Here is a 16,113-nt window from a genome sequence, read left to right as displayed (position 1 = left end):
GGCTGGCCCCATTCCCAGCTGTGCTTGAGGTCTGGAGTGCACTGAGCCCAGACGTGCCTGGGAAACACATAAGCTGCATCAGGATTTACTCACTGTTCCCTGCTAAGCTCAGAGCTGTGGCTAACTGGTGCCTGGGTGTGGAGAAGGCAGTGCAGGATGGGCTGCACCTCCCCAAAGCCTGCCAAACCTCTGAGGGCCCTGCACCCCATATTTGGGGGTGAGGGGGAAGGGGGATGCACCTTAGACCATTGCTCCACTCAGGTTTGGCTACATTATCTTGATCTCTGGCCAAAGCCTGGCAGCAGTGCCAAGCTAACATTATAAATCCTGCTCTGGAAATGCACTTTTCAGCAAGACAGTGATTTGCCAGCAACCTCTTGGCCCCACTCTCTGTCTGTCCCCAGAGGCTGCTGGATGGCAGTGAAAAGCATGGGGAGCAGGAAAAGGGACAGTGCCAGCCCTGGCCAGGCTGAAGGATGAGAAGCTTGCCTGTCCCTGCCTATAGGCACAATCCATGGCATGGCACACACACACTGAGAAAGCAACCCAGGCTCTGGGAGCACCCACACACCCACTTTAATCCCAGCCCCAAGGCGGCTCGAGGCAGCTCAGAGCAGAGGGATGCGGGATGGCTCCCAGAGGCGCCGGGCCAAGTCGTAGGCCTGCTGCACCACCAGCTCGGAGGGGATGATGCCCAGGTGCAAGGTCAGCAGCTCATAGCACTTCACTACCTCTGCCTGGTGGTTCTTGCTGTAATAACGCAGCAACTTCCTGTGGAAGAGAAGACAGGGGCTTGGCAGGTACAGTGCACACAGGCAACCCCTCTCCAACGACCTTCTCTCTGTAAAGCACTTTGCAAAGACACAGCAAAACCATGGCACCAGGCTGGGACCTGGGCTGGTGCAAGTCCAGTGACACCACTGGTATCCTGGCATCACCCACAGGGACCCATGTGCCATCACACCTTTGAGCCCTGGTGCCAAACCACAGGGCTGGCAACTGCTCACCTGTAGTAGTCCCCTGCAAGCATCCCAATGGGAGCAGAATCATCAGATAGGACCGGTATCTCCATCACCTCCAGCTTGTAGCCCTGGGGAGAAATGACAGCAGAGGGCAGGAGCTGGGATGGGACCACCGAGCAGTCAGAGCTGGCTAGGCCTACAGCCCTGCTCCCTGGCCCAGGGAAAGAGGGCTCAGCCCCTTCCTGGGCCCACATACCATCTCATTCTCAAACCAGAGGAAGTAGGAGCAGCAGTAGTCGCCATCCTGCAGCATCAGTGTTGTATAGCCCTTCTGCAGGTATCGACGGGCCAGTGTGATCAGGGACCAAACCTGGGGGACAAGGGACACCTGAAGCCTGAGCAGAAACCCCTCCGATTTCCACCCTCTTCTGCGGTTCCTGTCCCACACCTACCCCATGAGCAGTACCTTTTTCTTGATGAAGGCGGCCAGGGGTCCCTTGCCCAGCTCTGAGCTGGACTTCTCTGTCACACTGAGTGATGGTGCCATCATTTGTCCGGCCGTGCGGTCCACATAGATGAAGTGCACCAGCCCAGGGAAGTCCTCCAGGTACGTGGGATGGGTTAAGGGTGTCCAACAACTTTGGTGCCCTTCCAGGACAGCCCCTGAGCCTCAGGAAACCACCTTTGTCCACTACATTCCTCCCCTTGATCCCGGTGCCAGGGTCCCACTCCCATGTCTGCTACCCCCTTAGGGACACCCCGTTGGCAGGTTGGGTCCCCAGCTGCAGGGATGGGTATGACACCATGGTGATATTGCGCCTGCTCTTCACCAGCAGGAAGTCCCGCCAGTCCAGCAGCTTCTCCCTGACGAGAAGAGGCACGGTGAGAGGCCAGGACCCACAAGCCCCAGCAGAGCCGGGTGTGGGGCAGGCCCTGGAGATGCTGACCATCCCCCTGCACTCACCGCATCAGTTTCTGAGCACGGTCCCGCAGCCCTTGGGACAGGCTGTGGCCAGCAGAGGTCAGGAAGAGCTGGCGATACACGGAGCAGAGCTGCCGCTTCACGTTGGCCACTGACTGCAGCAGCCTGAGACAGGGGACACAGACAGCTGAGTTTGGACATGGACCCCAGCACTGCAGGGACAGCTGTGCTGGTCCCCAGGCTGGGAAAGGTCCCTGCCTGTCCTGGAGATTTTGCCTGGCTTCCCCTTACTCACTCTAGGGAGCTCCCAGGCTCACTCCGAGAAAATATCTTGTTCTTAAAGTCCAACCAGGTGTTCTGCAACTAGAAAGAGACAGGACTGTGTCAGGCTGTGGAGAAAACAGGACAGGGTCCTCATGTCCCACGCCCACCTGGATGTCCTGTCCACTCAGCTTCTTCACAAATTTGTCCATGCGCTGCCGCAGCTCAGCGAGGAATGGGTAGGAGCGTGCGACTCCCACCTCTGGTCCCTCTTCCAGCTTCTTCTCCAGCACCAAGAAACCATCCAGCAGTTGGTACAAGGTGATGGCCACCTGGGTCATGGGGCCCTGCCAGGGAAAGGAGAGGTGGGTCAGGCAGGACCCAGTCCCACACAGCTTCCCGCACCTCAGAGGCAGCTCACCTTGGTCAGCAGCACAAGGGAGATGCCTGGCCAGAGCGGGAGGCAGTGCATGGTGTGTGGCAGCAAGGGGCAGTAACCTTCCCGCAGGCTGGCATCTAGAAAGATCCTTCTGGGGTTTGAAGCTTCAGGGACCAGAGGCCCCAAGGTCTGGAGCAAGTCCTCTGCCATCTGGGAAGACAGGGGAGATACTCAGTCCCCTGTGGGGATGAGAGAGCTCGCACCAAGAGGGCTCTGTAGGAATTCAGCATTGCCTTGAAAGCTGCAACCAGGCAAGACAGAACCAAAAGAGCTGGAGGGGCCATGAAGCAAAAGATCAGCAGTGAGGAAAGTGCCCAGGGACCCCAAAGGAGCGGCAGAGAAGAAGAAGACTGTTGCAAAGACAAAGGTTGCAAATGCCTTCAACGAAGGGCAGTGTTTGCTTGCGGTGTGTGAGGTGTTGCAGCATCCATCAGGGAAGCAGCCCAGAAAGCCCAACGGCAGCAGAGGGAGACACTGGACTGCTCTGAAGCAGCCCCGCTCCCTCTCTGCAGACAGCTCGTTGTAAGCAATGCCTCAGAGAAGGAGATCAGAGCTGTCACAAATATGCACAACATGGGGGACACGGGGTACCCACAGCTGCAGCACAGCAAGAGAGAGTGATGAGGACCAGAATCTGCGAAAGGCACTGGGGCAGGCTGGTGAGGTGTGGAGCTGGGAGGTGTTGCAGGACTCTGCGCTCACCTGGACGTCTGCAGCATCCACCTCCCCGATGCTCAGCATCTCAGCACCCTCTGACCAGCTCTCACTGCCTGCAGAGAACACGGCAGGGCACCCTTCCAGCCCCCACCACAGCCCTGGGGCCTCTGCAGGGCTGGGGGTGTGGGGCACGGCTGCTGCCCAGCTGGGCACTCACCTGTACTGTGCCCGCCTGGCGAGGGCTCGGGTGTGTAGTACACCTCAGGCGCAGAGAGATCATCTGTGTCCTGCCAGCAAAAACGAATGGGTCAGCGATAGCAACGATACAGGCAGCCCTCCCAGCAATCCTACCCTGCAACTCCTGATCTCAAGGACTCACTTGGTCATCTGAGTCCTTCTCTGCAGCTCCATGGGAGCCAGGGCCACTCACAGGGATGCTCTCACTTCTCTTGGGTCCCTGAGGGAGAACATTCCCTGCTGTGGGCTTTCAAGAAGAGAGAAAAACCCCTAAGCCCCAGCTGTCAAGGCATCACCCCATGATGGGAGCACCCTGCCTTGCTGCACCCCCAGTCCTGCTCTGAAGCACCTGTGGGCCAAGCTCCTCCTCAGCACTCTGGCTGGGGTACAGGTCCTGAACCAGGAGGATGAGGACGAGCAGGTCGGCAGGGCGGATGGAGCTGGCGTTGCGGCTGCAGGCCAGAGAAGGACAAGGTCAGCTGGGAGGACAAATGGCTGCCCTGGGGAGGGTGGTGGGACTGGGCACACCTGGAGTAGAAGGCCAGCAGCTTGGTGTGTACCAGGAGGAAGGCATGGCCCACTTCATCCCCACCACGCTCGGGGCTGGCGTTGATGTGCTGCACCACTTGTCGCTCCAGGAACTCGATGCACTGCTCACACAGCTGAGGATGGATCAGCCGCTCCACAGCCTGGGGTGCAGGAGGAGGGGAGGCTCCTCAGCCCCAGCCTTGCAGTCCTAGGGGCAGGTCTGAGCTTCCATTCTCCAGGGAGCTGCCCTAAACTCCCCAGCCTACTGCCTTTTCCCACATCCTGGGACTCCATGCAGCCTCCCTCCCTGGAACAGTGAGCGACAGCCCAGATCACTGGTACCTCCACTGCAAAGCTCTGGTCCTCCTCCCGCAGGTGGCCGTAGGTCTCCAGCAGGCCCCGCAGCAGGCTCCACACGCGCTCCCGCTGCTCTGAATCAGCCGGCCGCAACCTGCAGCATCACAGAGGGTAAACAGACAGCTGCCTGTCCCCTCCCTGCGTGACACTGACACACCAAAACCCAGCTCCCCGCGTGGGATGTGGACACACCAAAACCCAGCTGCAGCCCAGCAGGCAGGGGGTCCTGCTGCAAAGGGGGGGGTCCCAGCTGGAGACACCCACTCCACCCCCCGGTGCTGCATGAAGGCAGCTCAGGGCAGCCCCCCCAGCAACCCGACATGCCACCCTGCGCCGGTGGCTGTGCCTGCTCACTCCTTGCGGATGAGGTGCGAGTCGAGCGTGACGAGGCCACAGTGAGCCTCCACCAAGCGCCGCAGCACGAAGAGTGTCCGGCGCAGGTCGTCCTCGCTCTGCGTCCCGTCGCCGTTCACTGCGATGTACAGGCAGTCCCCGAACTGCAAATGCCAGCGGGGTCAAGCGGGGTCAAGAGGTTCCTGGTCCCCGGTGCCGCTCAGGGGTCCCGGGGCCGATCCTACCATGTGCAGGACGTGGAGTTGCCGCCCGCCCTCGGTGGCGAAGCAGGTATAGGTGTCGGAGAGCTTCTCCAGCAGCGCGGCGCAGGAAATGATCAGGGGGGCGAAGAGGGTGTTGAGGCTGTCCTCCAGCGCCGGGCCCTGTGCCACACTCTCCCGGTCAGCGCCCACGCGCGACCGCGCATCCCGCGCTCCCTTCCCCGCACCCGCGCCGCCCCGTCCCGCCCCACCTGCCCGGCGTGGGACGACCGCAGCCGGCGGAGGAAGGCGGCATCGGCCCAGTAGAAGAGCAGCTCGGCCGCGGTGCTGGCAATCAGGACGCAGCGCATGGCCCGCGGCCGGGGGGAACACCGGCACCGGGGCACCGGGACAGGGCGGCTCCACCGGCACCGGCACCGGGCGGCTCCACCCGCCCCGCGCCGCTTCCTGCTCCGCCGCGCGTGACCGCCGCGCCCACGCGCGCAGCGCCCCCGGCGGCCCGGAGCGGCACCGCACCGTGTGACCCTGGCACCGTGTGACCCTGGCACCGCACCGTGTGACCCCGGCACCGCACCGTGTGACCCTGGCACCGCACCGTGTGACCCTGGCACCGTGTGACAGCGGCACCGTGTGACCCTGGCACCGTGTGACCCCGGCACCGCACCGCGTGACAGCGGCACCGTGTGACCCCGGCACCGCACCGTGTGACTTCGCACCGCACCGTGTGACAGCGGCACCGTGTGACAGCGGCACCGTGCGACCCCGGCACCGCACCGTGTGATCCAGGCACCGCACCGTGTGATCCAGGCACCGCACCGTGCGACAGCGGCGCCTCACCGTGCGACCGCGGCGCTGCACGTGTGACAGCGGCACCGCTCCCGCCCGCCCGGCCCGGCCCGGTCCGCGGCGGACAGAAGACGCCGGCGAGGTTGAGAGCCCAACTTTATTACACCTCCGGTAGCGCCTGGGCGCGTCGCAGCTGCTCCTGCCTGCGACACCGCCACTCTCCCGGGCAGGACACGCTCTCGGCCCGCTGCTCTGGGATGTATAATTTAATTATCAGCATTTCCGGCCGTGGAGCCCGAGCTCGCCCGCCCGGGGCGGCCCCCGGCGCTCCCTCCCCTGCCCTGCCCCGCCCCGCCCCGCCCGGTGCATCCCGCGGCGGGCCAGGCCGGCTGGCGGCATCCCGGCGGCAGCAGAGGGAGCTGCTTCCATGCTCTTGCTGCACCGGAGCACTGCCCGCCTCCGGGGAGGGGGTCCGGCTGCTGCAGGGGTCGTCCCGAGGGGCAGCAGGACCAGGGGGTCGGGGAGGGTGTTCGTCCCGGGATATACCGGGGCTCAGCACCCCAACCTTCCCTGCAGCCAGTGGGCACCAGGGCCCGGGTGCTTCTCGCAGCTCACAGGACGGAGGATGGCAGGCCCTGCGAATTGGCTGTCGCACTGCTCTGGCGGGATGGTGGCCAGGGCACGTGGAGCTCTGCGGTCACAGGGCAGGATGGTCCCAAGGGGGAGGACATCCTGGGGGTGAGGATGAGGGCACGGCGTGGAGCTGCCCAGCACGGCCCCACGGCGAGGCTGCCTGGGCTGCCGAGGAGGCAGCGTGGCCTGGGCAGTGCACAGGGGCAGGAGCGGGGCTGGCGAGTCCCTGCTGGGCCGCAGGCTATCGGTACCGACAGGCCAGCGCGTTCACATTCTTCACCACGTAGAAGCTCATAGTTAGCGGGGGGATGACCAGGGTGCGGCCGGCCCGCAGGGGGCGAGGCTTCAGCTCGGGGAGGGTCCCGTCATCCACCATGGCCAGCGGCTGCCCGTTGAGCTGGACCGACCTGTGGGAGCAGGAGAGGGTCAGCGCAGTGGCACTGAGGCCGCGACAGTGGTGGCAGTCCCAGCCACCAGCATCAAACTTACTTGGAGTGGAGCCCGTCCTTGCCATAGGGCTGCAGCAGGTACTGGTGGACAATCTTATCCCGCAGCGTCCCTGCCAGCTTGATTTTCTTCCGGGAGCGGTGCAGGTTGATGATGTAAAGGGTGATGGATCCCCGGACATAGTTGTGACTGCAAAGGGGAGAGTGGGAGATGAGGGCTGCACTGCCATGTCCTCAGGGAGCATCGCCTCCAAGAAGGGGCTTGGGGGTCTCTGTAAGAACTGGCCTCGTGCAGGCATCCAAATTCACTATCCTGCTGCCCCTTCATGAAGCCTAGTTCTGAGGTGACACCTTTCTTCAGCCAGCAGTGACACGGCACAAGAGGACGCTGCCACGGTGTCCAGAGGGGGGGTGGCCAAGGACAGAGTGTTAGTCCCAGGACGGCCCCCGCCCGCCCCCTCCCCCCAAACCTTGCAAGGAGGAGGCTGAGAACGGAGGGGAGCTCTATGCGTCTGCCCCCGCCACCCCAGGCACCTGACAGACAGGTCCAGACACTGATCCTCTGTCCCTGCCTAATCGGGCAGCCCCAAACAAAGGCTATAAAGCACTTTGCACCTGTCAGTTACTAGACAAGGTTTCCTACCGAGCTGGAGGCATGTTGAAAGCATCTGGACTGTGTAAAGAAACAGTCTCTCCTCCTCTACAATAGCAACTTGTGTCCGCGGAGGAGGTGACCGCCCCCCCGGCTCGCTGAGGTGCTTTCAAAGACCTTATCAGAGAAACAATAACCAGGCCAGGCTCCCCGGCAGCGCGGCCCGGGTAACCCGAGCGAGCGAGCGGGGCCCCTCGTGTGAAATCCACTCCCTTGATCTCCGCTGCCCGGCCCCACCGGCCCCACCGGCCCCGTTCCCAGGCCCGGGCTCGCCGCGACTTTCATCGGAGGCATCGCCATTCCCGCACTCCCCTTCACTGTGACAGCGGCCAGAGCAGGACCCGAGTGAGCATCCTGGGAAGCCGACCTGCACCAGCGTGTCCTTGTTGCCCCCACCTCCTGTGGGTGCCACTGATCCCACCCTGTGACCCCGAGCCTTCCTTGCTCCGCTCACTTGTGGTAGCTGGTGCAGTGGGCGTAGATCCGGAGCTTGTCGCGGATGACTCTGCCGGGCCGGGGTTTCCTCTGCAGACCGGCCACGTGGATCGCCAGCACCTTGGGACCAATGAGGCGCTTGTAAAGCAGGGACAGCCAGTAGTCCTGGGGGGCAGAGGGGACAGTCAGCAGCACAACAGCCCCCCCTACTCACAGAGGGCCTGAGCAGGAAAGGCTGGCTCCCCTGCTTGCAGCCTGGCAAAATTTTGGCGGTTGGGGGTGAAAATGTTGTGTGCCAGATGTCTGCATTGGGATGAGCTCTTTTTGTGCACTCCAAGCCATAATGGCATGGATGTTTCCAGGAAAGAGATTCAGGGAGGAATTCATTGTCCATGCTGAGAGACACGGGTACCCTCTAAAGGAGCTCAGATCATGGCTGGGTTGCAGAGCATGAGGAGCAGCATGAGCACCCTCGCACATACCCATGGACCAACACACAGCCGTGCTGTGGACCTGCACACCAGCTCCAGCTGATGCTCACAGGCTGGTGATGTCTCTGGAGCAGGCTCTTCCTCCACTCTCTACAGAGAGCTGGAGAACATCAGAACTCTCCCCTGCTCTTTGTCTCTATTTGTGGCACACTGCCTTTTGGGACTGCTGAGGGTGCTCAGCTTCCCAGAGGTATTTCTCCCATTTTAAAGCCTCCTGTGGAGCATGGGGAAGCTCAAGGAAGAGGAAATGCTTAGACCCTACACACATGCATAAGTGATGCAGCCTTAATTACGTCACCACACACTGCTTTTTCCCGCAGGGCACGGCCTCGCACGGCACACAGGATGGGCCCCAGGCCCCGGGGAGGGAGCTGAGGCTGTGTGGGCCCCCCTCTCATCCGCTGCAGGAGCTGGGAGGTGTGTGGTAAATGAAGCAGGGTTGTGGGAAGGGAAAGGGCAGGCTCAGACCCTCGCCTGCTGTTCTGCAGGATGGGGCTCTGGCCCCGCTGCTGCTCCAGGCACGGCAGGTGATGCTGGGAAGATGGAGCCTCTGGCCCAGCTAAGGGTACACAGCTTTTCTGAGAAAAACCATGCAGGTGCCATGGGATGGGTAAGACAGTCAGCAGTGATTTAAGGTGAGTGTGCAGTATTTCAGCACAGTCAGTGCCTCCAGGGCAGTGCAGGAACCACTGTGTTCCTCCAACATCTGCAGGAGGTGAGGGGAGAGCAGTGCTTTTAGCTCGCCTTGCTAGCAAAGCTAGCTCTAAAGTCTCAGTTTCAAGAAGGATGTGAAAGTACCAGAGAGAGTTCAAAGGAGGGCCAGAAAAATGACCCAGGGATGAAAAAGGAGTCGTCAGCACTGGCCTCAAGGCACTTGAGCTCTTCAGCTCACTGCAGGGAAGCACTGAGGACAGCTGCAGCTTTTCGCATCATCACAAATCCGCTTGTGTGAGGGGCCCAAATCGTGTTATTTGCAATAAATTACCAGGGCCTGGTGACACCAAGCACTTGGATGATGAATTACACACACACACCTAGCATGACTGAAACAAACCTGCTGAGGGCAGACACTTTCCCTAGCTGGGCTGGTGCTCCAGGGCTGCTCCTTCCACTGGCATGAGTGAAGCCCAGCCAAAACCATCCCAGGGCTGCTGGGCTCCTGCAGCTACCAGCTCCTGTTCAAGTGGGACCAGCTTGGGAAATAATTGCTCATGAAACCCAGCTGCAACCAGGGTGGCTTTTCCACTGACCAGTGACCTCTTCCTCAGCCCTGACAGCAGCTGGCACCCACTGCCATGTGGCATACCCTGTGCAAGCAAGTTCCCCAGGCTGGCAGTGCCCACATACCCCTTGCAAAGACGTCCAGTGTGGTGCTGGACATCCTGTCAGGGGCAGCCTCAGCCAGGCCCAAGGAGACAGGTTGCTCCAACCAGTGCAACTGCAGAAAGGATTTGTCTTTTGGAGTCACAGAAGACTCTGGTTGTGAGGGCTGAGCAATACAGCTGTAGCAGTAGAGGAGGGATAGCAGGGAGGAATCTGGTTTGTTATTAGTCCCATGAGAATTGAGGGATCTTTCTTGGTTTAAATACTTTGCAGAGCCATCAAGCAGTAGTGCAGGTGAGGAGCACCTGAAGGCAGAGCCTTCCTGTGCCTCAGGTGGTCTCCTGTCTGGGACCCCTGATTTGTGGGCAGGAGGGGAGCTTGTGTTGAGTGAGCTGATGTGCAGAGCTCAGGGAGCCTCACCTTCTGAGCCCCATGGGGCCAGTGAAGACATACAAGCTTTCCACTAGAGAGGGAAAGCCCAGAGGGTCCTACTTGATCTCTTGGCACAGTTTACTTCATTGCAGAAGTTTTAGAGACTTCAGCTTTTGGCAACAAGGTTGATTAGGCAGGCCCTGGGGCAAAGCTGTTTGCCAGACCCTCCTGTCTGCAGAGCCATCAGGAGAAGGGCAGGAGTTATCCCCACGCTCTCTCCTAGAGGCAGCAAAGCAGCTCTGCTGCCCACCTGAATTTGTTCAGCTCTGTGCTCTCCACGTGTGAGATGTTTCCACAACCAGATAATCAGAGTAAAAGAGCCATAGCCCTTCAGTCTCCTGGGAACTGTAACCAACAAAGGCAGCTGAATTTCAAACGAGTAGGCTGTGAGCCCGTGGTGCACAACCTCCTCTGGCTGGGGCTGCCAGGGCATGGCTTTATGTTCCCAAGTCACCAGCAGCATCAGCTGGCTGTGGCTCACCCTATTCCACTTTTCATTGCTTCTTCCTGCTTCTGAAGCCGCCCAAGTTCTTCCCCTGTGCTTTATGCACACTCAAGTTTCAGCTGCCAGTTACAGAGAGCTCCAGTACTGCACCTTCGTCTGCATTTTTCCACAGTCCAAGCAACCTGTGTGGAGGTAAGGGCTGGCTGGTTTGAACACCACAGGACAGAGGGCTTTGCTCTTTTATCCCTTGGTTGAACCTGATGGCTTCTTTTTGACAAAAGCATACTACAGAAAAGTAGTGATTGGGGTTGTGAAGATCTGGAGGGATGGAGAAGCTGCCACTTCCCAGGGAGCCTGTTCCAGCAGTTACATATCCATACTGTTAACAGTCCCACTCCTTATTTTTGTCCTGAATTTATCTGGCTTCAGCTTCCAACCAGTGGTTCTTGTTCTTGCTTTTTCCACAAGATTAAAGAGATTCTCAGCATCCAAAGCTTTCTCCCCATGGAGGTCCTTACATCCTGTTCAAGCCATAGCTGCTTGTTCCTCCAGCAAGGCTGGATAATGCTGCTTTTAACATTATCCCTGAGTTTTATGTGCTTCTTAAGTGGGAGGTCAAGGTTTTCTCAGCCAAACCCTTTGCAAGGTCCTGTGACAAGCAGAGTGGGGCAGGGCCTCATCCCGAAGGGAACAACATTTTCTGAAGTCAAAATCACCAGCTTCAGACACTAATGCTGCCTTCATGAGCTCTCATGCCCCCACCCTCAGGGACATTGTTTGCTGTTTTGTGTGTGCCCCTCTTTGTGTGGAGGTTGTGGAGAACTGAGCAGTCCCTGTAACATTTGCTGCTGTATTGGGGAGTCTGTGAGTGAGCACCACCGGGGACAGTCTATGAATGGGGAACAAGGCTCCTTCTAGCCCCAAACAAGGGAGCTTCAAGTGGACTGACCTGCCAGAGGCACCAGCAGGGGAGGAGGAGGCAGCACACAAGCTGCAGCCAAGGGGCCCCTTGCCTCTTCCCTCCGCTCTGCCCTGCTGGGCAGGACAGACCTTTGATCCAGACACCACCGCCCATGAAAGGTCAGCTGATGCCGACCAATCCCTCTTTTGCTGAGGCCACATCCCAGCAGTGCCCCACCACCAGTCCTCTGAAGCTGCTGACGTCTCTGCCTGGGCATCTGTTGCTTTCTCTGTGCTGATCCTCTTCCTTCCTGCTCTAACGGCTGCAAACACTTCATCTCACACCACTCTTTCCTGCATTGCCTTATGCCCTTATGTCTTCCTGCAGCTTCCTCCTCAGGCAAGTGGTCTGCAGCAAAATTCCAACAGTGGGAGTGGCAGCCACAGGAATTGCTGCCAGGCATCAGTGGCACTGAGGGGACAGCCTGCCCAGGAAACAGGAGAGTGCTGGTAGGACGCGACCCCTGCCTACTGCCCAGCACAGCCTGGCTCCAGCCAGTGGCCTCCCCACCTTCTTGGGATCTGAGCAGATGGAGGAACAGCCAAATCTCTCTTTTGTCATCACCTCTCCCTAACAGGGTCCAGGCGATGCAGGCTACAGGAAGGGAGCAGAGTTGCCAGATCAGACGGCTTGGAAACCAAATGCAATTCTTCTGTTTCCTGTTCTTCCAGAGCACCAATCCACTCTGGGAATGGTCTTTCTGTCCCATCTCATCCACAGCCCTGGGTTGGCTCTGTGACCAAGCTGGGCAGGTTTAGCACTAGCATGGTGCCTCTGGAGATGTGAGCCATGGCTGTGTCCATCCTTCCAAGACCAAGCTGCTGCTGCCAGTCCCAGATGCATTTTGTTTCTGCCCCAGACTCCAGTGCAGGAGGAACAGTCCAGCTCCAGCTCTGCACATGTCTTGCAGCTCCAGTGGGTGGGTGCCAGAGCTGCTAGCAGGGCTTTGATCCATTTAAGGGTCCATGCATATGCACTTCAGAGTGCACCAAGAGGGAAAGGCCCCTTAACCCACTGTGACAGCAAGCAGAGTTTAGCTGCTTTAAATCTGTCTCCTCATTCATGGATACAACGATCCTCAGAGACAACCTGGAACTCCTGGAAGGAGAAAGGGTGCAGAAAGCAGACAATGCCTCAGTCCCTGAGACATGATAGAAAGGACAGGGCAGTGGATTGGATGCTCTGCTCAAACCTGCTCCAGGCAGTTGTGCCAAGGCTCTCTGGAAGACTTCCACAGGGCACCATTTCCACTCTGCCCTTCAGCAGACCATGCTTTAGCTTGACATCTCATGGGAGAGCTTTTCCCCTGTGCACACCTGAACTGCCCGGGACTTCACCCCTCCCATCTGTGGCCAGAGCAAACATCCTCTAACAACAGTTCCTGCCAACCCTTGCCCCTCTCACCCCTTCCCTGTCTGCAGGCATCACTCCCACCAGAGTCAGTGCTCTAGCGTGCAGGGCAGATGGGGGTGCCAGACGCCCGCGCACAGATTTACAGTCCTCAGGAACAGCTTCCATGTGTGTGTGCAAGCTCCATTGAACCTGCTCCCTCTCCCCACCCTTTGTCACTCTCAGACTTGGGCCCGTGCCTCTGCCTGCATGGCACACGGTCCCAGACAGTGACCCGGAGCCGAGGGTCCCTGCGGGGAGCAGCGGCCGTGCTCCTGCCCCGGTGCTCGGCTCCGCGTGTGTGCAGCGCGGTGACGCTGGGAGATGTGCAGAGGAGCGGGTGCAGCAGCAGGGCTGAACCCCGCTGGTGCCGGGATGGGCATGGGCACAGCTGGGCGAGGACCCGGCCCCCGCAGCCCTGGCCAGGGGAGCGCAGGGGCGGGGGAGGGACAGACCGGGGACGGCTGGGACCTTCCGCTGCAATTAGCGGCGCCTCCTGCCAAAGCAGCTCCGCTAATGAGCGCACCGGGGAGCGAGTACGTGCAGCAGGCGGAGCACGGCCGGGGACCCGCTCCTGCTCCTGGCACCTCACCGAGGGCCCCTTGCCTCCTTGGGCCCGGAAACTGGGGGCGCCCAACCCATCCCCTAATGCGGAGGTGCTCGGGACAGGTCAGACAGACCTGATATGAGCCCAGGGTCCTCCCTCCTCCAGGACAGAGTCATGTTCTTTCCCATTGAGTTCTCCTCAGTGCCTTTGGGCAAAGCCAAGGAGGTGAAAAATCACCAGCAGCATCCAAGCATCTGATCACAGCACCATTGGGCACAGCCCTTCGCACTGCTGTGATGCTTTCTCAAGGACACCATCAATTCACAGGCAATATCATATTGTCTTCTACCACCACAGCTGAGCAGGCAGCCCCTGCTGTCCATTCACCCTTGATCCCTCTGGGACTTTCTCATCCTGCATATGAATCTTATATGCAGAAAAGAACTTTAAGTGTCTACTGAACTCAGTATCTCCCTGCCCAGAGTCATTAGAGGAAGGTCCATGAGGAGCCACAGGAAATGGAAATCTGGTTTCCAGCTTTGGCTTTTCCATGGGGTTTGTGTTCCTCAAGTCCTGCCTAGAAATATACCCAAGTTTTTTCTCTGCATAGATATAACCTTACAGCATTGTACATTAAAGGAGCAGAAATCAATACCAAGGATGGATAAAAAAGAGGTGAGTACCACGTGGAAGAGCACTGAAAAACGTCTTTAACATTCTGTAAGAATCTGAAGAGAAATCTCATGTCTGCCTGGGGTGAAATAAATGTATTGCTTCCCTCTGGACTGTTTCAGAGAGATATTAAGGAAAGAGAGATAGAGTATGTACGTTGCATGCCTGAAATGATCCTAGAGGTACTGTATGCTGGATCAGCATTTCAAAGGCACTGCCCTGTGACGAGCAAATATTAGTGCTGCTCCTGCCCTCCTTCCCTGTACTCCTTACTCCCACACATGTACAGGTTTAAGTGCAGGCAGGCAGACTGATGTACCTGCATAAGGCTTTATTTGAAGGGCTTCTCTGACTATTATACAGCTGACTGCTCCAATCACTCAGCAAGAAAAAGCACTCCAACCATACATGAAAATGTTATCTCAAAAATAACAAGGCAGTAAAACACTTGAGCTCAGAGGGAGAGTGGACAGGCAATTCTGGCAACCAGAATGGGCACTCAAGCTGCCCTTCCATGGGTGAAGGACCTGGAGGGGCACACAAGGACCACGTCTCTTGCAAAATGTCCCAAAAGGCACAAGATGTCGCTTAGCTCATGAGTCAGCTGAGTATGGGAAGCCCAGCAGAGATGTGAGCATCTTCCTAATTTCACTGCAAAGCTTCGGTGCCTGTTGCCACCTGAGACCATCCTCTTATTGGACAAGCAGCAGGGGCAGGGAGGAGAAGGAGGTGCAAAGGCGGCTCTGGGGAGCCCGGGCCTGGCTCCCATCTCCCTGAGGAGCTGCCAGCCGGAGCTGTGATTGATGCCGTGGCGGTGCAGCCCTTCTCTCAGCAGGCAGCTGAGAGCTGCCTCACGCCCAGCCGGCGTGCGGAAACCTCTTTGTCACGGCAGCTAATGAGCAGATTGTATTTCACAGCGCCGGCCCCGCACAGGTACAGCCAGCGGCTTTTATCTCCTGACAGCTCCCACGGGAAAAGAGCAGCCGCCGTCCCGCAGAGCGGGTCACTGCCCGGTCTTGCCGGGCTTTACGGCAGCTTTTTAAACCCTTTGTCGGTTTTCACCTGTCCGTGGCTCTTCTATAGCGCAGGAGTGGAGGGAAAGAGGTTGTGGAAGCACCTGCCTGAGTTTGTGCAGGAGCACAGTGGTGGGATGTGGGATCGGCGCTGAAGAACATGGGAGAGTGAGGAAACAATGATGACAGCAATTGGCACCTCACTTACTGGGAGACTTATCTTTAAAACAACAGCAAAATCCAAGTTAAAGACTTCCATTGTGTTTATCAGCCTGGGGTTTATTCCTCTAACTCCTTCCCTGGCTCCAATCCCGTTCTGAACTGCATTCCTTCTCCAGCTGATATCTGGGGCTGCTGCCCTGCTGTGCCAGCAGAGCTGGCCACGGGCACCCTCTGCCCCTGCTGTGCCAGCAGAGCTGGCCATGGGCACCCTCTGCCCCTGCTGTGCCAGCAGAGCTGGCCACGGGCACCCTCTGCCCTGCTGTGCCAGCAGAGCTGGCCATGGGCACCCTCTGCCCCCTGTGCCAGCAGAGCTGGCCATGGGCACCCTCTGCCCCCCCTGTGCCAGCAGAGCTGGCCATGGGCACCCTCTGCCCCCCCTGTGCCAGCAGAGCTGGCCACGGGCACCCTCTGCCCCCCCTGTGCCAGCAGAGCTGGCCATGGGCACCCTCTGCCCCCTGTGCCAGCAGAGCTGGCCATGGGCACCCTCTGCCCCCTGTGTCAGCAGAGATTGCCACACCCTTGTGCACTCAGCAGGCAGGAGCTGGCCCGCACCCATCCAGCCAGGAGCAATCTGGGGTCCTGAAGCCCTGGGAAAGGGGGTGATGTGGCTTGGTCAGGGAAATCCAGGTTCTTCAGGAGAAATCCATTGAGCTGTAAGCTCAGGTTCATCTCAAAGCCCCCTAGGCTGGGCCCCCAGAGCTGGCAGGTGAGCTTGCTGGAAGGCTGCATGTGGGAACACACCAAGGTGC

The 16,113-nt window shown here is 59.1% G+C and overlaps 2 protein-coding genes across 3 annotated transcripts in view; both read right to left on the bottom strand.

The window, feature by feature from the left end:
- Nucleotides 1–257: 257 nt before the first annotated feature.
- On the bottom strand, nt 258–5,358 carry HPS1 (HPS1 biogenesis of lysosomal organelles complex 3 subunit 1). Of its 2 annotated transcripts, none has more exons than XM_054515664.1 (18): nt 5,169–5,358; nt 4,942–5,079; nt 4,718–4,860; nt 4,349–4,457; nt 4,007–4,167; nt 3,828–3,930; nt 3,621–3,698; nt 3,459–3,528; nt 3,287–3,354; nt 2,567–2,734; nt 2,316–2,492; nt 2,180–2,247; nt 1,927–2,049; nt 1,762–1,826; nt 1,429–1,574; nt 1,219–1,332; nt 1,008–1,090; nt 258–771 (listed from the first exon to the last, which is right to left on the bottom strand). In XM_054515664.1, exons 1-18 carry the CDS (start codon nt 5,265–5,267, stop codon nt 609–611), a joined length of 2,076 nt encoding a protein of 691 aa, XP_054371639.1. In that variant the 5' UTR covers nt 5,268–5,358; the 3' UTR covers nt 258–608. The 2 variants fall into 2 exon arrangements, with proteins under 2 accessions (XP_054371639.1, XP_054371638.1); XM_054515663.1 differs by having other exon boundaries at nt 3,621–3,725; nt 5,169–5,357.
- Nucleotides 5,359–6,127: 769 nt separating this feature from the next.
- Nucleotides 6,128–16,113, bottom strand: part of HPSE2 (heparanase 2 (inactive)) — a 104,766-nt gene continuing 94,780 nt past the window's right edge. The window contains exons 10-12 of the mRNA XM_036385234.2: nt 7,889–8,034; nt 6,826–6,972; nt 6,128–6,743 (exon numbers count right to left, since the gene is read on the bottom strand). Of these exons, the coding sequence (XP_036241127.1) occupies nt 6,578–6,743; nt 6,826–6,972; nt 7,889–8,034 (459 nt within the window). The 3' untranslated portion in view covers nt 6,128–6,577. The remainder of the gene's footprint in view (nt 6,744–6,825; nt 6,973–7,888; nt 8,035–16,113) is intronic.

Source organism: Molothrus ater, chromosome 8 (genome assembly GCF_012460135.2).
Source record: "Molothrus ater isolate BHLD 08-10-18 breed brown headed cowbird chromosome 8, BPBGC_Mater_1.1, whole genome shotgun sequence".
Lineage (NCBI taxonomy): Eukaryota > Metazoa > Chordata > Aves > Passeriformes > Icteridae > Molothrus > Molothrus ater.
Note: the sequence above shows the minus strand (reverse complement) of the source record. Positions and strands in the feature narration are given on the sequence as shown.